The sequence below is a fragment of the Scyliorhinus torazame genome, chromosome 13 (genome assembly GCF_047496885.1).
Source record: "Scyliorhinus torazame isolate Kashiwa2021f chromosome 13, sScyTor2.1, whole genome shotgun sequence".
Lineage (NCBI taxonomy): Eukaryota > Metazoa > Chordata > Chondrichthyes > Carcharhiniformes > Scyliorhinidae > Scyliorhinus > Scyliorhinus torazame.
In genome coordinates, this window is record NC_092719.1 from 106,415,698 (window position 1) to 106,441,274 (window position 25,577).

The window sequence follows — 25,577 nt, forward strand, 5'->3', positions numbered from 1 at the left end:
CCTCCATGGGTCCACCGCCCCCATCTGCTCCATAAATGTTCACAGTTCCTTAGCCATGCCTGTCTTTTTTCCCCATTCTGGGGTTCGAACGGTCGGTCAGTGTGTCCTGTACACAGTTAAAGTTGCCCCCATTATCAGTTGGTGTGTGTCAATGTCGGAGATTTCCGCCACGGTCTTTTTTTATAAAGTCTGTGTAGTCTCAATTGGGCGTGTACACATTTACTAGAACCACTGGTGCCCCATCCTGGACACCGCGATCGGCATCTCCGACCACGCTCCGCACTATGTGGATGTGAGGTGAGAGACGGGCCGTGCCCAATGCCCACATGGAGGTTGGACACACACCTCCTGGCCGACAAGGCCTTCTGCCAGAAAACATCACAAGCCAATAGTGACTACGTGACTAACAACCGGAACAGGGAAGTCTCACTTTCAATATTCTGGGAGGCACTAAAGGCAGCGATTAGAGGGGTTACAAGGCACGTAGAGACTGTGAAGAGAGGGCGGCCAGGAAACAGCTGATTGACTCCATCCTGGAGATCGGCAGAAAGTACACGGGGCCCCGACTGGATTGGATTGGATTTGTTTATTGTCACATGTACCGAGGTACAGTGAAAAGTATTTTTCTGCGAGCAGCTCAACAGATCACTAAGTACATGAGAAGAAAAGAAAATACATAATAGGGCAACACAAGGTACACAATGTAACTACATAAGCACTGGCATCGGATGAAGCATGCAGGGTGTAGTGTTAATGAAATCAGTCCATAAGAGGGTCATTTAGGAGTCTGGTGACAGTGGGGAAGAAGCTGTTTTTGAGTCTGTTCGTGCGTGTTCTCAGACTTCTGTATCTCCTGCCCGATGGAAGAAGTTGGAAGAGTGAGTAAGCCGGGTGGGCGGGATCTTTGATTATACTGCCCGCTTTCCCCAGGCAGCGGGAGGTGTAGATGGAGTCAATGGATGGGGGGCAGGTTCGTGTGATGGACTGGGCGGTGTTCACGACTCTCTGAAGTTTCTTGCGGTCCTGGGCCGAGCAGTTGCCATACCAGGCTGTGATGCAGCCTGATAGGATGCTTTCTAAGGTGCACCTGTAAATGTTGGTAAGAGTCAATGTGGACATACCGAATTTCCTTAGTTTCCTGAGGAAGTATAGGCGCTGTTGTACTTTCTTGGTGGTAGCGTCGACGTGGGTGGACCAGGACAGATTTTTGGAGATGTGCACCCCTAGGAATTTGAAACTGCTAACCATCTCCACCTCGGCCCCGTTGATGCTGACAGGGGTGTGTACAGTACTTTGCTTCCTGAAGTCAATGACCTGCTCTTTAGTTTTGCTGGCATTGAGGGAGAGATTGTTGTCGCTACATCACTCCACTAGGTTCTCTATCTCCCTCCTGTATTCGGACTCATCGTTATTCGAGATCCGGCCCACTATGGTCGTATCGTCAGCAAACTTGTAGATGGAGTTGGAAACAAGTTTTGCCACGCAGTCGTGTGTGTACAGGGAGTAGAGTAGGGGGCTAAGTACGCAGCCTTGCGGCGCCGATGTTGAGAACTATTGTGGAGGAGGTGTTGTTGTTCATTCTTACTGATTGTGGTCTGTTGGTCAGAAAATCGAGGATCCAGTTGCAGAGTGGGGAGCCAAGTCCTAGGTTTTGGAGCTTTGATATGAGCTTGACTGGGATTATGGTGTTGAAGGCGGAGCTGTAGTCAATAAATAGGAGTCTAATGTAGGAGTCCTTGTTTTCGAGATGCTCTATGGTTGAGTGTAGGGCCAGGGAAATGGTGTCTGATGTGGACTGGTTGCAGCAGTATGCGAATTGCAGTGGATCAAGGCGTTCTGGTAGTAAGGAGGTGATGCGCTTCATGATCAACCTCTCGAAGCACTTCATTACGACTCAAGTCAGGGCCACTGGTCGGTAGTCATTGAGGCACGTTGCCTGGTTCTTCTTTGGTACCGGTATGATGGTGGTCTTCTTGAAGCAGGTGGGGACCTCTGAGTGGAGTAGGGACAGGTTAAAGATGTCCGTGAATACCTCTGCCAGCTGGTCCGCGCAGGCTCTGAGTGCACGACCAGGGATCCCGTCTGGGCCCGTCGCCTTCCGAAGGTCCACTTTCAGGAAGGCCAGTCTGACTTCGGAAGCTGTGATGGTGGGTATGGGTGAAATATGGGCTGCTGGGACACTCGCCAGCGGATTGTTGGTTACCTGCTCGAACCGGGCATAGAATGCATTGAGTTCATCGGGGAGGGTGGCGCTGCTGCCAGAGATACTGTTCGGCTTCGCTTTGTAGCCCGTTATGTTGTTTAGTCCTTGCCACAACGGCCGAGAGTTTGTCCGTGACTCTAGCTTGGTTTGATATTCTCTCTTGGCATTCCGGATGGCTTTGCAGAGGTCGTACCTGGATTTCTTGTATAGGTCAGGGTCGTCTGCCTTGAATGCCTCAGATCTGTCCTTCAGTAGGGAGTCAATCTCGCGATTGAGCCATGGTTTCCGGCTGGGGAACGCACGCACTGCTTTCTTTGGCACGCAGTCGTCCACACATTTGCTGATGAAGTCTGTGACGGTGGTGGCATACTCATTTAAGTTGGTCGCTGAGTTCTTAAATATGGACCAGTCCACTGTCTCTAAGCAGTCACGTAAGAGCTCTTCTGTCTCCTCGGACCAGCACTGCACAACCTTCTTAGCTGGATTCTCCCGCTTGAGTTTTCTGCTTGTATGCTGGGAGAAGGAGCACCGTCTTATGGTCTGATTTCCCCAAGTGCGGTCGGGGGATGGAACGGTAGGCGCCCTTGATTTTTGAGTAGCAGTGGTCAAGAGTGTTGTCACCCCTGGTGGGACAGGACATGTGCTGGTGGAATTTTGGCAGTACACTCTTGAGGTTGGCCTTGTTGAAGACTGTAAAGCTGCTGGTGGAGAGGAAAAAGTTACAAATGGTCTTTAACCTGCTATCCACTAGGAAAGCAGTGCACCAACTCCGCCAGACACGGGGGACCTTCTACGAACATGGAGAAAAAGCTGGCCGCCTACTGGCTCACAAGCTGAGAAAGCAGGCAGCCACGAGGGAAATAGCCCAGGTAAAGGACAACAGAGGCAGACTGGTAGCAGACCCAAAAGGGGTTAATTGAGCATTCAAGACCTTCTACCGTGGACTGTACAGCTCCTCGATGGACTGGACAGGCCAGTTGTAGAGGAAGAAAGGCGGGGAAACTGGAAGCACCAATAGATCTGGGAGAAATCATGGAGAGCATCAGCTCCATACAGGCGGGGAAGGCGCTGGGACCTGCTGGGTTCCCGGCGGACTTCTATAAAAAAATTTGCGCTGACCCGATTAAAGTACCCAATTAATTTTTTCCAATTAAGGGGCAATTTACCATGGCCAATCCACCTACCGTGCACATCTTTGAGTTGTGGGGGCGAAACCCACACAAACACAGAGAGAATGTGCAAACTCAACACGGACAGTGACCCAGAGCTGGGATCGAACCTCGGACCTCGGCGCCGTGAGGCAGCAGTGCTAACCACTGCACCACCGTGCTGCCCCTCTGGGTCCACAGGAGGGGGGGGGGGGCGACACCGGAGGTGGTTGTCTCCCTGGACACAGAAAAGGCAGGTACTGGAACGTTTTGGGCTAGGACCGGGATTCACCGCCTGGGTGAAACTCCTGTACAACGCCCCCAAGACGAGCATTCGAACCAACACTACCAGCTCTGAATACTTCCAGCTGTATAGAGGCACAAGGCAGGGATACCCACTGTCCCTGCTTTTGTTCACCCTAGCAATCGAACCCCCGCCGATAGTTTTATGGGGCGCGAAAAGCTGGAAGGGTATCCAAAAGGGAAACAGAGTTTTACTCTATGCGGATGACCTGCTTCTATACGTCTCAAAACCACAGGAGGGACTGAAAGCAATTGTGCAGATCCTGAAAGAGTTTGGAACTTTCTCGGGTTACAAACTTAACCTGGGCAAGAGTGAGGCATTCCCTGTGAACCCGGGGAAGTGACAGAGCTGGAGGGTCTCCCGTTTAAAATAGACCAAAACAGATTCCGATACCTGGGATCCAAATAGCCAGGGACTGGGCACATATTCACAATAAAATACACATCCAGCCCAGTGGTAGTTGCTAAACTGAAAACATGGAACCAAATGAGGCAACATTTCGGTCTGACCGAGATGTCCCTCATGGCTCCCATCTGCGGAAACCACAAGTTGCCACCAGCCATGCAAGACACCACTTTTAAGAGATGGAGACAGGACGGGATCGCTGACAGTCGGGGACTTCTACATAGGAAACAGACTAGCGACACTGAATGAACTGACAGAGGAGTTGGAACTACCTACAGGGCAGGAAATGAGACACCTGCAAATAAAACCTTTCTCTGTAAAGAGACAAGAGGATACCCCAGAGCCCTGGAGACCACACTAATAGAGGACCTGATGAATACGGATAACAAGGAAGGGGGAACTGTGGGAAAATGTATGGACAATTATTGGACAGGGCTCGAATGCCGTTAGATGAGACCAGCCGACAATGGGGAGACGAACTGGGGACAGAGGTGGGTTGGGGACTCTGGAGTGAAGCACTGAGCAGGGCCTACTCCACCTCCTGTAGCGCAAAGCTCAGCCTAATGCAATTTAAAGTGGCGGACCTGACCAGAACCCGAATGAACAGGTTCTTCCCAGAGATGGAAGATATATGTGAATGGTGCCAGAGAGACTCGTCAATCACACCACATGTTCTGAGCCTGCCCCAAGCTTGTGTTCTGGACAACTTTCTCCGAGGCAATGTCCAAGGTTGTTGGGTGAGGGTGGAGCCGTGCCTGACAGTGGCAATCTTCGGGGTATCAGAACAGCCAAAGCTACACTTGGTATAGGGGGCCGACGGCCTAGTTTTCGCTTCCCTAATCGCACGCCGGAGAATCCTGCTCGAGTGGCGATCAGCAGCACCACCCACTGCTGCAGACTGGCTAGCAGACCAATCAGAATTTCTCCACTTGGAGAAGATCAAGTACACCATCTGAGGTCAGAGGAAGGCTTCCTTAAAGCATGCGGGCAACTTGTCCTGGGAATTTTGCAGCAAGTAATACACCTCCTGACTTCCCAAAGCCTGTTCACCATCTACAAAGCATAAGTCAGGATTGTGATGGAAGACCTGTTTGAAACCAACAATGATTAGAAAGAAAGAAAACTAGAAAGAAACTAACAGGAACGCACAATCCGAGGGGGAGAGAGGAAGAGAAGGGGGAAACCTAAGGGAATGAAGGGGATGCCAAAAAGTGGGGGGGGGCGGGCGGAAGACCCCCTCCCATCCGCAAGGCAGACATGGCAGAAAACCCAAGGGAAAAGAGGGGGAAGGGGGGAGAGCGGAAGGGAAGGGGGCATCCGGGGGGGAGGGGGGGGGGGCGAAGTCAGAGCACTGGGACGGATGGTGACAAAATGTAAATAGACAGCAAAATATTACATGTACTGCACAATGATGGACACAAAACATATAGAATTGATAATGCCAATAAAACCATTTTTTAAAATGGAAGTGTAGCACCGTCAATATGACGCGAGGCATGTTGAGGTAATGTCAATTGAAGGCTTTATTAAGCAGAACTTTATCCCCAGCAGCGTGGTTACAGAATACAACTGCTGAGGGAAATGGAGGGAAAAACTGGGTTCTTATACCAGCATTTCTGGGTGGAGTCCAGTAGGTGGCAGATCCTATCAGGACCTGGCATCCCTCCACCAATAGCCTGTCGACACGTGGTGTACCGTATTACCCCTAATACATACCACCACATTCACCCCTTGTTGAAAATAAACCCGGCGGGATGGTGGTTCGCATGGTGGTAGGGGTTTACAGAGTCGGTACTGTGCCGTAACTTTGAACAAAACACAAAATTATCGCTTCAACAGGGCCAAATGGCCAAACAGGGTCGGCATGATGCCATAATTATAACAAGACACAATAACTGAAAACTGGGCCAACGGGCCAAACAGGGTCGGCATGATGCCATAACTATAACAAGACACAATAACTGAAAACGTTGAGAGTTAAAGTGATTCGATGAGCCGGATGGGCGCCCTGGTCGTCCTTTCTGATCGTCTCGGGCGTGGTGGTGATGGCGCTGGCTCGAGTCCCGTCGACTCTGGGAGCGTAACGCTGACCCTGTGTCCTTACTCCTGGGCGGGCCTGGGAGGAGAACCGAATCCCCCGGGAAGGGGGTGGCTGCGGGATGACCCGCCTGGAGTGAGGAGGTGGTGATTGGCGTTGGGGGTGTGTGGGTAGCTCCGGCGGGCGCCAGATCTCGCAGGGAGACCGTGTCCTGTCGCCCGTCGGGGTACTCCACATAGGCGTATTGCGGGTTGGCGTGAAGGAGATGCACCCGTTCCACCAACGGATCTGACTTGTGTGCCTGCACATGTTTCCAGAGCTGAATGGGTCCCGGAGCTGCTAGCCAGGTCGGAAGTGGCGTTCCAGAGGAGGACTTCCTAGGAAAGAGGAGGAGGCGCTCGTGAGGCGTTTGATTTGTGGTGGTGCACAGCAGGGACCGGATAGAGTGAAGGGCATCCGGGAGGACTTCCTGCCAGCGGGAAATTGGGAGGCTCCTAGACCGGAGGGCCAGCAGGACGGCCTTCCAGACCGTTCCATTCTCCCTTTCTACCTGCCCGTTCCCCCGGGGGTTGTAACTGGTCGTCCTGCTCGAGGCTATGCCCCTGCTGAGCAGGAATTGACGCAGTTCGTCACTAATAAAGGAGGACCCCCTCTCGCTATGGATATAGTCAGGGAAACCGAACAGTGTAAAAATGGTACCGAGGGCTTTAATGACCGTGGACGCTGTCATGTCGGGGCAGGGATGGCGAAAGGGAAACTGGAGTATTCGTCAACGACGTTCAGGAAGTACGTGTTGCGATCGGTGGAGGGGAGGGGGCCTTTGAAATCCAAACTGAGGCGTTCAAAGGGTCAAGAGGCCTGAACCAGGTGTGCTCTATCTGGCCTGAAAAAGTGCGGTTTTCACTCAGCGCAGATCTGGCAGTTTCTGGTGACTGTTCGGACGTCCTCGACGGAGTAAGGGAGGTTACGGGCCTTAAGGAAGTGGTAGAAACGAGTGACCCCCGGGTGGCAGAGGTCCTCGTGGAGGGCTTGTAGACGGTCCACTTGTACATTGGCACATGTGCCGCGAGATAGGGCATCGGATGGCTCGTTCAGCTTTCCGGGACGATACAAGATCTCATAATTGAAGGTGGAGAGTTCGATCCTCCACCGCAAGATCTTGTCATTCTTGATCTTGCCCCGCTGTGCATTATCGAACATGAAGGCAACCGACCGTTGGTCAGTGAGGAGAGTGAATCTCCTGCCGGCCAGGTAATGGCTCCAGTGTCGCACAGCTTCCACTATTGCTTGTGCCTCCTTTTCCACTGAGGAGTGGCGGATTTCTGAAGCGTGGAGGGTTCGGGAGAAGAAGGCCACGGGTCTGCCTGCTTGGTTGAGGGTGGCCGCCAGAGCTACATCCGATGCGTCACTCTCGACCTGGAAGGAGAGGGACTCGTCGATGGCGCGCATCGTGGCCTTTGTGATATCCGTTTTGATGCGGCTAAAGGCCTGGCATGCCTCTGTCGACAGGGGAAAAGTAGTGGACTGGATTAGCGCACGGGCCTTGTCGGCGTACTGGGGGACCCACTGGGCGTAATAAGAAAAGAAGCCCAGGCAACGTTTCAGGGCTTTGCACAGTGGGGGAGAGGGAACTCCATGAGGGGGCGCTTGCGTTCAGGGTCAGGGCCTATCACTCCATTACGCACTACGTAGCCCAGGATGGCTAGACGATCGGTGCGGAACACGCATTTTTCTTTGTTGTAAGTGAGGTTCAGGGCGTGAGCGGTCTGGAGGAATTTTTGGAGATTGGCGTCGTGGTCCTGCTGGTCGTGGCCGCAGATGGTGACGTTGTCGAGATACGGGAACGTGGCCCGTAAACCATGCTGGTCAACCATTCGGTCCATCTCTCGTTGGAAGACCGAGACTCCGTTCGTGACGCCGAATGGAACCCTTAAAAAGTGGTATAGAACATAGAACGATACAGCGCAGTACAGGCCCTTCGGCCCACGATGTTGCACCAAAACAAAAGCCATCTAGCCTACACTATGCCATTATCATCCATATGCTTATCCAATAAACTTTTAAATGCCCTCAATGTTGGCGAGTTCACTACTGTTGCAGGTAGGGCACTCCACGGCCTCACCACTCTTTGCGTAAAGAACCTACCTCTGACCTCTGTCCTATATCTATTACCCCTCAGTTTAAAGCTATGTCCCCTCGTGCCAGCCACTTCCATCCGCGGGAGAAGGCTCTCACTGTCCACCCTATCTAACCCCCTGATCATTTTGTATGCCTCTATTAAGTCTCCTCTTAACCTTCTTCTCTCCAACGAAAACAACCTCAAGTCCATCAGCCTTTCCTCATAAGATTTTCCCTCCATACCAGGCAACATCCTGGTAAATCTCATCTGCACCCGCTCCAAAGCCTCCACGTCCTTCCTATAATGCGGCCGGACCAGAGTTTTGTACAGCTGCAACATGACCTCCTGACTCCGGAACTCAATCCCTCTACCAATGAAGGCCAACACTCCATAGGCCTTCTTCACAACCCTATCAACCTGGGTGGCAACTTTCAGGGATCTATGTACATGGACACCTAGATCCCTCTGCTCATCCACACTTCCAAGAACTTTACCATTAGCCAAATATTCCGCATTCCTGTTGTTCCTTCCAAAGTGAATCACCTCACACTTCTCTACATTAAACTCCATTTGCCACCTCTCAGCCCAGCTCTGCAGCTTATCTATGTCCCTCTGTAACCTGCTACATCCTTCCACACTGTCGACAACACCACCGACTTTAGTATTGTCTGCAAATTTACTCACCCACCCTTCTGCGCCTTCCTCTAGGTCATTGATAAAAATGACAAACAGCAACGGCCCCAGAACAGACCCTTGTGGTACGCCACTTATAACTGAACTCCATTCTGAACATTTCCCATCAACCACCACCCTCTGTCTTCCTTCAGCTAGCCAATTTCTGATCCACATCTCTAAATCACCCTCAATCCCCAGCCTCCGTATTTTCTGCAATAGCCTACCGTGGGGAACCTTATCAAACGCTTTACTGAAATCCATATACATCACATCAACTGCTCTACCCTCGTCTACCTGTTCAGTCACCTTCTCAAAGAACTCGATAACCGCCCGTCTGCTTCGAAGGCAGTATAGTTGCGGTCACCGGGACGGATGGGGAGCTGGTGGTAGGCGGACTTGAGGTCCACGGTGGAAAAGACCTTGTACTGTGCAATCCGATTGACCATGTCGGATATGCGGGGGAGAGGGTACGCATCTAGCTGAGTGTACCTGTTGATGGTCTGACTATAGTCGATGACCATCCTCTGTTTCTCCCCGGTCTTAACAACTACCACCTGGGCTCTCCAGGGACTGTTGCTAGCCTGGATGATGCCTTCCTTCAGCAGCCTCTGGACTTCGGACCGGATAAATGCTCGGTCCTGGGCGCTGTACCGTCTGCTCCTTGTGGCGACGGGTTTGCAATCCGGTGTGAGGTTCGCAAACAAGGAAGGCGGTTCAACCTTGAGGGTCGCGAGGCCGCAGACAGTCAGTGGGGGTATAGGGCCGCCAAATTTAAATGTTAAACTCTGGAGGTTGCATTGGAAGTCCAACCCTAGGAGTGTGGGCGCACAGAGATGGGGGAGGACATACAGCTGGTAATTTCGGAACTCCCTCCCCTGCACCGTTAGGTTAGCGATGCAGAACCCCGTGATCTGAACGGAGTGGGATCCCACCGCCAGGAAAATTTTCTGGGTGCTTGGCCGAATTACGAGTGAACAGCGCCTTGCCGTGTCCGGATGAATGAAGCTCTCCGTGCTCCCAGAGTCGATAAGACACGGCGTCTCGTAGCCATTCACTAGGACAGTAGTGGTTGCAGTCTGGAGCGTCCGGGGTCGCGACTGGTCGAGGGTCGTCGAAGCCAGACGTGGTTGTTGAAGTTGAGCATCGTAATCAGGCAGTATGTTGCCGTCTGTGTCGGGGTCCTTCAGCCAAGAAGGCGGCGTCCACGGATCGAGCGCGGTCGGGGGTGGACAAAATGGCGGCGCCCATCTCTCCCTCGTGGCGTCCGGGGTCCAAAATGGCGGCGTCCGTTGTTCACACGTGGATCGCTGGGGAGGCTGGGTCTGTGGTCCCGTTTCTTCCCCGGAGATAGCGGCGACCCCGCGGGACTTGCACACCGTCGCGTAGTGGCCTTTCTTCCCGCAGCTTTTGCAGGTAGCTGCGCGGGCCGGGCAGCGCTGCCGAGGGTGTTTCGGCTGGCCGCAAAAATAGCAGCGGGGCCCCCCCCCCCGGTTGGTCTGGTGTTTTGGCCGTGCAGGTTTGCGGGGGTGGGGGGGGGGGGGTGTCGGAGAGTCGACCGCAGCGGGAGTCCACGGAGCCCAAGGGACTGTAGTGCGGTCGGGGGCGTAGTCGCGGGCGTTACGCAAGGCCACATCGAGGGATGCCGCCAGGGCCCGAGCTTCTGTAAGTCCCAGAGATTCTTTCTCGAGAAGCCTCTGGCGGATCTGGGAAGAGGCCAAACCTGCCACATACGCATCGCGGACCAGGAGCTCTGTGTGTTCACTCGCTGTTACCGCCGGGCAGTTGCAGTTTCGACCCAGGATCTGCAGGGTGTTATAAAACTCGTCCAGCGATTCCCCCGGAAATTGCCGTCGTGTGGCGAGCTGGTAGCGAGCAAAAACCTGGTTGGCGGGCCGGATGTAGATATCCTTCAGCGCGGCGATGGCACCGGTGAAACCGTCCTCGTTCTCGATAAGGGAGTAGACGTCAGGACTCACCCTGGAATAGAGGACCTGCATCTTTTGTTCGTCAGTCGGTGTGCCGGGGGCCGTTCGGAGGTAGCCCTCAAAGCATGCCATCCAGTGTTTGAAGATAGAGGCCGAGTTAGCTGCTTGGGTTGCGATGTGCAGGCACTCCGGGGTGATTCGGAGCTCCATGTTCCCACGTCGTTTTCTTCAATTTAAATTCTGCTTAATAAATTGTAGCACCGTCAATATGACGCGAAGCAGGTTGAGGTAATGTCAATTGAAGGCTTTATTAAGCAGAACTTTATCCCCAGCAGCGTGGTTACAGAATAGAACTGCTGAGGGAAATGGAGGGAAAAGCTGGGTTCTTATACCGGCATTTCTGGGTGGAGTCCAGTAGGTGGCAGATCCTATCAGGACCTGGCATCCCTCCACCAATAGCCTGTCGACACGTGGTGTACCGTATTACCCCTAATACATACCACCACAGGAAGAAAAACAAATCCCTCCATCAACCTAGTGAACCTTCTCTGGACTGCCTCCAATGCCAGGATATCTTTCCTTAAATAAAAGGATCAGAACTGTTCACCGTGTTCCCGGTGTGGTCTAAGTAGTGCCCTGTATAGTTTTAGCAAGAGTTCCCTATTTTATACCCCACTTCCTTTGAAAAGAAAACCATCATTCCATTTGCCTACTTTGTCCTTCTAGATGGTAGAGGATGTGGGTTTGGAAAGTGCTATCAAAGGAACCTTGGTGAGCTACTGCAGTACATCATGAAGATGGTGTACAATGTTGCTAGTGGCAACATTGTGCTACTGATGGGGGAGTGAATGTTTAAGGTGGTGGATGGGGAGCCAATCAGCTTTGACCTAGTTAGTGTTCAGATTTGAGTGTTGTAGGAACTGCACTCATCCAGGCAAATGGAGAATATTCCATCACAATCCTGACTTATGCTTTGCAGATGGTGAACAGGTTTTGGGAAGTCAGGATGTGTATTATTTGCTGCAGAATTCCCAGCTTCTGACCTGCTCTTGTAGCCACAGTATTTATATGGCTGGTCCAGTCAGTTTCTGGTCAAAAGTAACACCCAGAACGTTTATGGTAGGGAATTATGTTATGGTAATGCCATTGAATGTTAAGGGGAGATGATTAGATTATATCTTGTTGGAAATGGTCATTGTCTGACGTTTGTATGGTGCGAATGTTACTTTCCAACCATTAGCCCAAACCTGATTGCTGTCCAGTTATTGCTGAATGCGGGCACAGACTGCTTCAGAATCTGAGGAATTACAAATGGTGCTTTGCAGCTACCTGGCACGTGCTTCTTCAGGGACTGAGCACAAGGCCTGCTTCATAAACCAGATGTACGAACGCTGCACAAGCGCAGGTAGAACTGTGTTATCTCTTGCAACAGGATTTGCCAAAAGTAATCAATAATCAGTCTGTTGGGAGTTTGAATATTACATGGATGCAGTCAGCAAAAGTCTTAACAAAGAAAGCAACACATTAAGTCTCCAGTATTGAACTGCCCACAAATGCTTTTGGCACAAATGCTAGGGGCTTTTCACAGTAACTTCATTGAAGCCTACTTGTGACAATAAGCGGTTATTATTATAAATGCTGTCTGAATGAAATTCTCGCACAGTCGATAAAAAGTGCACAACAGTAAAAATTGTTTTTGACCCACCTAGTGTACTGTCAGCAGAAGTGCACTTAAATGTAAATTAATGTGCTAACTAAAATAGTTTAATACACAGAGGATACCCTTAATGCAACTGAAAGGTGCACTCAAACGTTAGCACCGTTGTGCCACTCAACCCTAATACTTTGGTTGAAGTGAATGCACCATGACTGGGCCAGTGTGGTTCAGTCCATGATGAATATTGTTTTTTTCTTGTGTCTTGACAATGATCTGATGCTCTAAATCCACTCAAGTGTGCCTTTTTCTATAACATTATAGTTTAATTGCGATTAGGAAGCTCCATTCAGAGCTGATAAAATTGACAGTTGATCCAGGGAAATTGTTTGTTACTAGATTTTAGGCAAGGCGGGTGAAACATTTTTTTCAGCAGCTACATTGCAGACACTGTATTCACAAGCATAATGGTGATTCTGTGAAATTTTGTATTATATACACAGTCAAACAGTGGAGTGACACACCTCAAGTATATGCCACATTGGCATAGTGGTTAACACTGCTGCCTCATAGCGCCAGGGATCCTGGGTTCGATTCTGACCTTGGGTGACTGTGGAGTTTGCACATTCTCCCCGTGTCTGCGTGAGTTTCCTCCGGGTGCTCCAGTTTCCTCCCACAGTCCGAATTAAATGTATTGGCAATGGTAAATTGCCCTTTAGTGTCCAAAGGTTAAGTGGGGTTACGGGTTTGCGGGTGCTCTTTCAAAGTTGGGCCGAATGGTCTCCTTCTGCACTGTAGCTATTCTATGAAGCCTTCTGTTTGTGATGAAACACTGTGGGAAATACTTGGTTGATTTAGGATACAGTCCTGTTGTAGATGGGGTAACACTTCTTGCAGCTTGATGCGCTACCAGTACAAGAACTGAACCACTGCCTCTGCTCCAGTACTTGTACCCCAGTGCTTGGTCTCTGTGATAATTTGGTTTGATCAGTCTGCAGGATTAGGCTTGTGGCAGACTCACAAAGAGAGTGAGTCTGTAAAGCTATCAGACTGTGATTGTTTGTCGATAGATGCAGTGCTGATGCATAATGATACTTTCCTTCTCCTTACAGTTGAAGGAAGCCAAGGAAATGATGGCCTGTTGTTAGGGCGCCCCCCCGATGAACCGGATCACCCGATCACAGAGAAATCTTTACTGGAAATTCTAGACGGCGCTATCATGATGTACAACCTTAGTGTGCACCAGCAGCTTGGCAAGGTAACGTGTTATTTTTGTTCGATCAGCTGATGTAATGGCAACTTGTGCCTGGTTATAAAATTGGCATTCTGGACTGACCAGTTTTAGAGCATGTCTGATATTCATTGCAACTGATGCCGGTCTGCCCCATCTATCCCAGTATCTGTGAGCTGCTATGGTCTGGTAGCCTTCTTTTTAAAATGGGTGGTATTAGTGCTAATTATGCATATTCTGCTCTCTGGGCATCAAATTGACATTGTCTTTCCGCATGGTGCCAAGTGAGCTACAGCAGATAGTGCTGTTGAGAAAGAATTAGCTTCTGACTGGAAAATAGGAGTTGATTGACTGGAAAAGCCAGTCCACATGTTGTAATAAACACTATTAATCATCACTTTAGCTTACTCATTGACAGGCTCAGTGAACCTTGTTTGTGTGGAATCCCAAACAAAGCCATGTTCTCTTGCAGCTTCACAGAAAGCAATTGAATTTTAATTTATTTCTCAGTTGATCACCTGTGGAATTAAGACTAAGTGTAGCCTTGAAGTGAACTGAGGTTAAAGTGTGAGGGATAATTAGACCAGAACATGTAGACTTAATTAAATTTCCATTTAAATGCTGTACTTTCTGCCATTAAAATATTACCATTATGATTGACTGAATCCAAATTTATACTGGAAAATATTCATGTAAACACGCCACACTGTATTCACACCCAATCATCAGTGTTCCATTTCTCCATGAGTCTGGTTAACTTAGTATGTGGTGGCTCTCAACCATTTTTGTCATTAAAGTAGCCTTGCCGCAGTGTCAAGTGTGCAGGGAGATCAGTTTGAAATGTTGAGTGCATGGGAAGCTTTGTTTCTCTGTGCCCCCACGCCCCACCACATTATCTCCCCTCTTCTGAAAACACCGAGCCTTTCCTGGCTTGTGATTCCACCCATCACTCCAGTTCCCCACAAAACCCATCTGTGAGGCCAAGGGGGGTTAGTAGACAATACTATTTGCTGTTTATCACCCCAATGTTAAACTCAGTTTGTAGCCTTGAGTTAATTCTCCACAGACAGAGCAGGAGGATGTGAAAGTGTATCATTGGACTTGGACAAGTATCAGAGTGAATTCAGGGTGGGGATGTCAAGATGGGAGTTCAGTTGACAATTATTCTCTGACAAGGGGAGACATTGTTTCACGACGGCAGTATTCTGAGAGAATGGAGATGCAAGTGCTGCAGGAACCTTTCAAAGTTGAACTTAAAAAACAAGATTTCAGTCAGTGATGACACTTCAGAAGCTGGGGATATGTTTGATTTCCCTTTTCGCACCTATACATCAGATAGACTAAGTATGAAGATCTATCTTATCACAAGGATTGAATTTTGAATATAATTTACTATTGACAGTTTTGTGGGGAACCGGAATCCTAATAAGTGACAAAAGGGAGGTCGCTGGGAAGTTATGTAACATCCCCTCCCCCCCCAGACTATTAGATGAACAAAATTATTCCCTGAGGTGTTGCTCTCTTCCCCGCTGGTTTTCATTCGAGTGAGAGTGATGTCAAGTGAGGGTCCAGAATACATCCATGGCGACATGTGAGAAATGATTACACGGGGGATCACAGGAAAGAGTAGAAATGTTGTTGTGTAAGGAATTCAATAGTAAGTGGGGTAAACAGCCTTTTTTGAAACAACCACCATGAGTCTTGCAAGGTATCCAATTCAAGGTGGTACACAGGGTTCATATGACACAAAGTCGGATGAATGGGTTTTTCCGGGAGTGGAGGATGCATGTGGGAGTGGGCCGGTGAATCACGCTCATATGTTTTGGGGGTGTGCAACGCTGGAGGATTTTTGGGAGGAAGTGTTCGAGACTCTGTCGGAGATAGTGGGGGTCAAGATGGTGCCATCCCCTTTGGTGGTGGCTTTTGGGGTGTGGGGCTTGCTGGAGCTGATGAAGGGGAAGTGGGGCTGATGTCGTGGTCTTTGCCTCTGATTGCCCGGCAACGGATTTTATTGAGCTGGAGGTCGGCAGCACCGCCAGGGATTGCGGCGTGGTTGGAGGATTTGTCCGAAATTTTGAGTTGGGGACAAAAAAAAATCAGGTTTGCCCTTAGGGGGACGGAAGAGCATCTTGCGCGCAGTGGAGGCCATTTCTGATCATGTTTGAGGACTTGTTTGTCGCCCGGGGTGGGGCTGGGGGTAAAAAAGGGCAAAGATTTACAAACTGTATATAACAACTTGTATTTTGAGGTGCTATTTTTTGTTTGTATCTGATTGCGTTTGGAATACATTATATTAAAAAAAAAGAGTCCTGCAAGGTGTGTTGCCTACTGGTGCCGGGTTAAAGGGCAGGGGGTCAGGAACAGACAAGATGTTGTGGTTCATGTTGGAACCAGCAAATGGTATGTTAACCTTTATAACAAAGGGATTGGATTTGAAGAGTAAAGAAGTCTTGCTGAAATTTTATAGGGCCTTGGTGAGACCACATCTGAAGTATTGTGACGGTTTTGGTCACCCCCCCATAAGAAATAATATACTTACTTTGGAGGAAGTTCACGAGATTGATTCCAGAGATGAGGGGATTGTTTTATGAAGAGAGATTGAGCAGTTTAGACCTATTCTCTCTCGAGTTTAGAAGAATGAGAAGAGAACTAATTGAGGTATATGAAATGATAAAAGGTATTGACAAAGTAGATGTAGAACAGATGTTCCACTTGTGGGCAATCTGGAATGGGAGGTAATAGTTTTAGGAAAGGGTAGCAGACTTAAAACAGAGATGAGGAGAAATTATTTCTCTCAGAAGGCTGTGAATCTGTGGAATTCCCTACCCCAGAGTGCAGTGGATGTCGGGACATCGAGTAAATTTAAAGAGGAGATAGACACATTTTTAATTAGTAATGGGTTGAAGGGTTATAGAGAACGGGCAGGAAAGTGGAGTTGAGACAGAGATGAGATCAGCCATATATATGTATGTATATATGTAATTATATATATATGTGTAATAAATAATATTGTCCAATGAGGAGAAATTAAGTAGAGTAGGTCTTATAGACATAGAAACATAGAGTAGGCCATTCGGCCCTTTGATCCTGCTCCGTGATTCATTATGATCATGGCTGACCATCCAACTCAGTAACCACTGTTTTCCAAGTGCTCTGCTATTAAACCTTTTAAAATTGACTGTAGTATTTTCCCTACTACCGACATCAGGCTAACTGGTCGATGATTCCGTTTTCTCGCTACCCCCCTTTTTCAATAGTGGGGTTACATTAGCTATGCTTTTTACAAAATAATCTTTATTGTCACAAGTAGGCTTACATTAACACTGCAATGAAGTTACGGTACACGGAGGGAGAATTCAGAATATCTAAATTACCTAGATACTTTTCCAGAGTATATGGAATCTTGGAAGATGACCACCAATGCACCCACTATTTCTGGGGCCACTTCCTTAAGTACGCTGGGATGTTCCCCAAATTTCAGAAGAATGCGAGTTGATTTAATTGAAACATGAACTTGATTTAAAAAGTGCTGGGAGGATATTTTGCCTAGCTTGGGAATCTAGGATTTATGTTTTAGTATTTATTATTTCATGGGTTGTGGGTGCCTTTGGCGGACCAGTGTTTGGCGTCCATCCCTAATTGCCCTTGAACAGAGTAGCTAGTTAGGTCATTTCAGAGGGCATTTAAGAGTCAACCACATTGCTGTGGGTATGGAGTCACATGTAGGCCAGGCCGAGTAATATACGATGCTGGAAATCTGAAATAAAAACAGAACATGCTGGATAAACTCAGCAAATCTGGCAGCATCTGTGGAGAGAGAAACGTAGTTAACATTTCAAGTCCATATGATCTTTCTACAGAGCTGAAGAGAGATAGAAAAATGATGAATTATATACTTAGAAAGTGTGAGGCAGAATGGAAAGTTAATGATAGGTCGGTGTTAAGGAGGGATAAAGGTGCCATTAGGGACTGAAGAATGTTAATGGTGGCAAAGGTACGAAAGCAGAATGTGTTAATAGGAGAACAGAGGTTAGTGCTGAGTTGGAGCAAAACTGAACAAGGGACATTGGCCATGTGGGGAAGGGATGGTTTGGGACAAACCGGAGAACTGAAGAATAGAAAGCAAAAGAGGAGAGTCCAGATGGAGGGCAAATGCCACAGTCTAAAGTTGTTGAACTCGATCGCATGTCCAGAAGGCTGTAATGTGCCTAATCAGAATAGTTCTTGCCGTTTGGGTTGGACGTTGCTGGAGCAGACCCATATCCCACACCTCTGCCCTGAAACCTTACCCTCCCTTCCAGAACCATGACAGAGCACCTCTTGTTTTCACTTTACACCCCACCAGCTTCAAAGGATCACCCTCTGCCATTTCTGCCAACTGCAGCATGATGTCACTGCCAAACACATCTTCCCCTCACCCCCACATCAGCATTCCACTGGCATTGCTCACTCCGTGACACCATGGTCCACTCCTCCAGCACGCCCAACCCCCCATCTCCTTCCCATGGCATTTTCCCTTGCAATCGCAGAAGGTAAGAACGTGACATTATGATAGGATAGGCAGAACAACTCCTCACTGTCCGAGGGCTAAAACACTCCTTTCAGGATAAGCAGCATTTTACTTTCACTTCCTTCACATTGGCCTTCAGTATTTGCTGCTCCCAATGGGTCTCCTCTACAATGAAAAGACTAAACGCAGACTGGGTGACTGCTTTGCGGAGCACCTTCGCTCCATCCCAAATATGGGTGGCACAGTGGTTAGCACTGTTGCCTCACAGCTCCAGTGACTCAGGTTCAATTCCAGCCTTGGGTGGCTGTCTATGTGGAGTTTGCGCGTTCTCCCCATATCTGCGTGGGTTTCCTCTGGGTGCTCCAGTTTCCTCCCGCTGTCCAAAGATGTGCAGGTTAGGTGGATTGGCCATGCTGAATTGCTTCTTGGTGTCCAGGGATGTGTAGGTTAGGTTAAGGGGTTATTGGGATAGGGTGGGGAAGTGGTTTTGGGTGGAGTGCTCTTTCAGAGGGTCGGTGCAGATTCGATGGGCCGAATGGCCTTCTGCACTGTAGGAATTCTGTAATCCCAGCTTTCCTGTTGCTTGCCATTTCAACTCAGCATCTTCATAGTTATCATAGAATTTACAGTGGAGAAGGAGTCCATTCGGCTTATCGAGTCTGCACCGGCTCTTGGAAAGAGCACCCTACCCAAGGTCAACGCCTCCACCCTATCCCCATAAACCAGTAACCCCACCCAACACTAAGGGCAATTTTGGACACTAAGGGCAATTTATCATGGCCAATCCACCTAACCTGCACATCTTTGGACTGTGGGAGGAAACCGGAGCACCCGGAGGAAACCCACGCACACACGGGGAGGATGTGCAGACTCCGCACAGACAGTGACCCAAGCCGGAATCGAACCTGGGACCCTGGAGCTGTGAAGCAATTGTGCTATCCACAATGCTACCGTGCTATCTTGCTATCAGACCTGCTGTAGTGCTCCAGTGATACCCAACTGGAAGAACAACACTTCCTCTTCCGATTAGGTGGCGGCACAGTGTGGCAGTCGTTAGCACTGCTGCCTCATGGCACTAAGGACTGGGGTTCGATCCCGGTCCCGGGCCACTGTCCATGTGGAGTTTGCACATTCTCCCTGTGTTTACGTGGTTCTCAACCCAAAGATGTGCAAACTAGGTGGATTGACCACGCTAAAATGCCCCTTGATTGGTGAAAAAATAATTGGGTATTCTGAATTTATATTTTTAAAAATCTTTAAATTAGGCAAGTTACAGCTTTCTGGGCTCAACATTGAGTTCAACAACTTCTGACTATGGCATTTCCCTCCATCTTGACTCCCTCCTTTTATTTTCTGTTATTCGATTCCCTTGGCTTGTCCCAACACAGCCCAATACCCTCCACCTGGCGGTCTCTCGGTCTCTCTCTTGGTCTCTCGCTCTCTCAGAAGGTGGCCACTCAGCCCATTGTGTCTCTGCTACCTGTCTGCAAAACAAACTCTGCTAGTCCGACACTCCCTACCTTATCCGCTTGGTCCTGCAAATCGTATCACTTCAGGTAAATATCCAGTCCCTTCTTGAAAGCACAACTAAACCAACCTTCACCAGACTCTCAGTGGATCATAATCACTCGCTGCGTAAAGAAGCTATTCCTCATGTCGCTGTTTTTTCCCCCTGTCACCTTAAATGCTGAAGTCTGATTCTCCACCTTTCCACCAGTGGGAATAGTTTGTCTCCTGCCTACTCTCCAATTCCCTCTTGATTTTCAACACCTCTACCAAATCTCCTCTCAACTTTCCCAGAAGGAGAATAGTCCCAGCTTCTCCAATTTATTCACTTAACTGAAGTTCCCCATTGCTAAAACCATTCTTTCCGACACTCTCTGTAATGCCTTCACATCCTTCCTGAAGTGTGGTGCCCGAAATTGGACAGAATATGTCAGTAGTTGCTGATTCAGTGTGTTATAAAGGTTACCCATTCATAATACCCATTGGGTAGGTGACTTTGTTTGAGAAGGAAAGTATCACAGAATCGTTACGCTGCAGAAGGAAGCCATTCGGCTCATCATGTCTGCACTGGTTCTCCAAACAAGCATTATGATTTAGTACCATTTCCCTGTTTTTCCCTGCACATTGTTTATATTAAAATGATCATCTAATGCCCTCTTGAATGTCTCAGTGGAACTTGTCTCCAGACAGTGCATACCAGACCTGAACTACTGGTATGAAAAAGATTTTTCTTATATCACATTTGCGCCTTTTGTCAATCACTTCAAACCTGTGTCCTCTCATTCTTTTACGAGCTGGAACAGTTTCTCCCGATCTACTCTGTCCAGCCCCCTCATGATTTTGAAATCATGAGCACACACAGTTGAGGGTGGGGGTGGTGGTGGTGAATGGGTGTTAAGAGCATGAGCACTTGAGAGAGAATGCAAGCGCTGTTGGTGGAGGAAAAGAGCAAGAACATGTGTAAGGGAGCACTGCTGTTTAATTCTGTACTAATGGCGTAATATATGGAAAGTTACTGTTGGTTACGGCGCTACTTTTTTCACTAAGGCCCCCAAGTAAACAGAAACACAATCCAATACTTTACAAATTATAAAATCATGACTCGTCAGTGACTTTCATTTCTACGATGTCCTGAATCCAACAAAACCTCCCAAGTGGTGCTGTCTACGAGAGGAAACAAAGTGGAGAATTAGGAAGAATAACCTAGAAACGTGGTTCATACAGAAAGTATAGGGACAGTAACATAATGGCCATGTTACTGGGCTAGTAATCCAGAGGCGAAATCTGGCAGATGGAATATAATGTGGGAGAATGCCCACTTTGGCAGGAAGAATAAAAAACAGCAGCAGATTATTCAAATAAAAATAGATTGCAGAACTCTGAGGTACAGAGGTATCTGGGTGTCCTGGGACATGAATCAGGAAAGATAACTGTGTAGGGACAGCACGTGATTAAGGAGGAAAATGGAATGGTGTCATTTATTGCAGGAGGAATGGGATATAAAAGTAGGGAAGTTGTCCACAGTTGGTCAGGACCTTGGTGAGACCATATCTGGAATATTGTGTACAGTTTTGATCTCCTTAAATGATATAAATGCAATAGAAGCAGTTCAGAGAAGGTTCACTGCACTTATACCTGGGATGGGAGGGTGTTGCAAGAAAAGACTGGGCAGGTTGGGCCAATGCCCATTGGCATTTAGAAGAATGGGAGGTGATATTGAAGCATGTAAGATCCTGAGGGGACTTGACAGGGTGGAAGCTGAGAGGATGCTTCCCCTTGTGGGAGAAACTAGAACTAAGGGAGACTGTTTTAAAAATAAAGGGTCTGGACTTTCGGTGGCGGCCATGGAGGAGTAGGTCGCACATTTGATAGCTCCCGCCTGTAACCGGCTTTTGGACCTTTTCCCCACGTTTTTTTCGGATTTCATGGAATAAATCGGTGAAGAGTGAGACAGTAAGGAGAAATCCCCCTCCGGTGTATGGAGAATTGGACCTGAAGTGGCCGTGTGAGAAGTCCTATAAGGAAGACGCAAGTAGCGCTGGTAACACGGGACAGCATAGCGGGGCAGCAGGGCCGTGGGGAGACGACACAGTGGTTGACGGAGCAGCTGGTGAAGTTTTTCGAGGATTGCTTCGCCAAGCTGTAGAAGGACACGCTGGACCCGATTAAGGCTTCGATTGATCAAGTGGTTCAGAATCAGGAAACCCACGGGAGGTCGAACAAAAGTTGTCTGAACACGAGGAGTATATAACCGTGCTGGAAAACAAGGTGGGGATGATGACCGACGGCCAGAAAAGAATGCAGGAGAAGCTGGAGGACTTGATGAATGGGTGCAGGAGGCAGAATCTCAGAATTCTCGGCCTCCCTGAAGGCAGTGAGGGATCGGATGCGAGGGCCTATGTGACGGACATGTTGGAGAAATTGATAGGGGCTGGGGCATTCCCTCGGCCCCTGGAATTGGACAGAGCGCACAGAGCCCTCGCGAGGAAGCCCCGAGCGAACGAGCCGCCAAGGGCTATGGTGGTACGTTTTCACCGTTTCATGGACAAGGAACATGCTTTGAGGTGGTCCAAGAAACAACGGAGCAGCAAGTGGGAGAACTGGGAGCAGATTTGGCCAAGAGGCCAGCTGGGTTCAATCGGGTGAAAACAACCCTCTTTAAGAAGGGGGTTAAATTCGGGATGCTGTACCCGGCCCGTCTGTGGGTCACACACGAGGGATGGGACTTCTACTTTGAAACGCCAGACGAAGTATGGACCTTTATTAAAGAAATGAAGCTGGAGGCGAATTAAAAAACACTTGGAGAAGTACTGTGGTGGCGATTTGTAGTGCTGGATTGTATAAATTTAAGTAGCTCTATGTGAAATAATGGGCTGTGTGGATGGCCAAAGATTGCTTTGTCTTGCAGGGATCTTGTTAGAGGGGGGGATGGGCTTTGAATTTGGTTCTGCTTTTTGGGGTGACTATTTTTCAAAATTGACTGTTTCTTCACTGTTTTTTCTGATGTTTGTTTACTGGGGAGTGTGATGCTTTTAAAATGTTTATTCATGTCGGGGGGGAGAGAGGAGAAAACAATAGGGAGACGGACTGCTTGATGCCAGAAGCTACCGAGTCAGCGTGGGTCAGCTGACTCTCGGATGCGCAGTGGGGGGTGAGCAGGTTTAAGCTGGAGCTTGACTTGGGGGATTGGGTTTACAGTGTTGCTAGGAGGGGAGGGAGAGTGGGGGAGAGCTGCTTTGCTGACAGGGGAGGAACTGGTACCAGGGGACAAATGGGAGGTTGGGAACGCCGTGAGCTTGAGGCTGGCCTAAAAAGGGTGATGGCTAGTCGAGAGTGAGGGGGGGGGTGGTGGGTGTTGGAAGCCCCCCCGTCCAGGCTGATCGCATGGAACGTGAAAGGACTGAATGGGCCGGTCAAGAGGGCTCGCGTGTTCGCGCATTTGAGGGAACTGAAGGCGGACGTGGCAAAGCGACAAGAGACACACCTAAAGGTTGCAGACCAGACGAGATTGAGGAAGGGTTGGGTCAGCCAAGTGTTCCACTCAGGATTGGACTCAAAGACCACGGGGCTAGCGATCTTGATCAGCAAACTAGTGGCACTCGAGGCAGGGAGAATCGTGTCAGACAAGGGGGGTAGGTACATAATGGTGGGTGGGAAGCTGGAGGGGGTGCGAGTGGTACTTGTGAACATATATGCTCCGAATTGGGACGACGTGGAATTCATGAAGTGGGTGTTAGGTAAGATCCCAGACTTAGAGTCACATAACCTGATCATGGGAGGGGACTTCAATACAGTCATTGATCCGGAGGTGGACCGGTCAAAATCCACGACAGGGAGGAGGCCGGCTGCGGCAAAGGAATTGAAGGGTTTTATGGAACAGATGGGGGGAGTAGGCCCATGGCGGTTTGCAGGGCCGAGGACGAAGGAGTTTTCCTTTTTTTCACATGTCCACAAGGTATACTCTTGCATCGACTTTTTTGTTCTGAGCAGGGCGCTAATACCGAAGGTGGTGGATACTGAGTACTCGGCAATTGCAGTGTCCGACCATGCCCCGCATTGGGTGGATCTACGGGTTAGTGTGGAGAGAGGGCAGCGCCAGCTGTGGAGACTGTATGTGGGGTTGCTCGCAGACAAAGCGATCTGTGGGCGGGTTAAGAGGTCCATCCAGAACTACATGGAAACAAATGATATGGAGGTCTCTGCAGCGACGGTCTGAGAAGATTTGAAGGCAGTCGTCAGAGGGGAATTAATCTTGATACGGGCCCACAGTGAAAAGGCGGAACGGGCTGAGAGGGACAGGTTAGTTGAGGAGATACTCCAGGTGGAGTTTGGGCTGTTGACCACAGCGAAAGCAGTGGAACAGTTGAGGAAGGCAAGGGGGGGGGCGATCTATGAGTATGGGGAAAAGGCAAGCAGAGTGTTGGCGCACCAGCTCAGGAAAAGAGAGGCAGCTCGGGAGATAGGTAAAGTAAAGAGTAGAGACGGTAATACTGTCCTGGACCCAGCGGGGGTGAACGAGGTGTTTAAGGACTTTTACAGTAAATTATATGAGTCGCAGCCCCCGGCTAGGGTGGCGGGGATGAGGCAGTTTCTGGATCAGTTGAGGTTCTCGAGGGTGGAGAAGGACCTGGTGGAGGGGCTGGGAGCCCCAATTGAGATTGAGGAAATAATCAAGGGACTGGAGGGCATGCAGTTGGACGGTGATGGCTACCCGGTTGAATTCTATAAGATGTTTTCAGAGATATTGAGCCCACTGCTGGTGAGGACATTTAACGAAGCAAGAGAGAAGGGAGTCCTCCTCCCAACAATGTCGCAGGCCTCAATTTCATTGATCCTGAAACGGGAGAAGGAACGGAGCAATGCGGGTCATACAGGCCGATTTCTCTACTGAATATGGATGCCAAACTGCGGGCTAAGATACTGGCGACAAGGATAGAGGACTGTGTCCCGGCGGTGATAGGGGAAGACCAGACGGGATTTGTTAAGGGCAGGCAACTCAAGGTCAATGTTCGAAGGCTTCTAAATGTTATTATGATGCCCTCAGAAAGAGAGGAGTTGGAGGTGGTGGTAGCGATGAATGCGGCGAGGGCTTTTGACCAGGTGAAGTGGAATTACCTGTGGGAGGCGCTGGGAAGGTTTGGGTTTGGTGAGGGCTTTATTGACTGGGTGTGGTTGCTCTATTAGGCACCAGTAGCGAGTGGGCGTACGAACCGGCTGAGGTCGGGGCATTTTAAACTACACCGAGGGACGAGGCAAGGGTGCCCCCTCTCCCCGTTACTGTTTGCTCTGGCCATCGAGCCATTGGCCATGGCGTTAAGAGCCTCTAGGAACTGGAAAGGGCTGGTTTGGTGCGGGGGGGGGGGGGGGTTGGAGCACCGGGTCTCGCTCTACGCGGATGACCTGCTCTTGTACATTTTGGACCTGTTGGAGGGGATGGGGGAAGTAATGCGAATCTTGGGGGAATTTGGCAATTTTTCGGGGTATAAATTGAACATGGGGAAAAGCGAGATGTTCGCGATCCAGGCAAGAGGACAGGAGAAGAGACTGGGATAGCTGCCGCTTAGAATGGTAGGGAAGAGCTTTCAATATCTGAGAATCCAGATGGCCCGGGAATGCGATGCACTGCACAACTTAAACCTATCCCGGTTGGTAGAACAAATGGAAGGGGACTTTAAGAGATGGGACATGCTCCGCTATCACTGGTGGGGAGGGTACAGGCCATGAAAATGACGGTCCCCCCCAGATTTCTGTATGTCTTTCAGTGCCTCCCCATCTTCAGCCCTAAGGCCTTTTTCAAGCGGCTGAATAAGATTATTTTGGGCTTTGTGTGGGTGAGTGAAACCCCGCGAGTGAAGAAAG

General features: G+C 49.3%; 1 protein-coding gene across 2 annotated transcripts in view; it reads left to right on the forward strand.

Moving 5' to 3' along the window:
- Window positions 1-25,577, forward strand: part of rnf123 (ring finger protein 123) — a 718,228-nt gene that overhangs the window by 242,723 nt on the left and 449,928 nt on the right. For both annotated transcript variants that reach the window (XM_072472026.1, XM_072472027.1), the window contains exon 23: window positions 13,584-13,729. In XM_072472026.1, coding sequence (XP_072328127.1) covers window positions 13,584-13,729 — 146 coding nt within the window. The remainder of the gene's footprint in view (window positions 1-13,583; window positions 13,730-25,577) is intronic.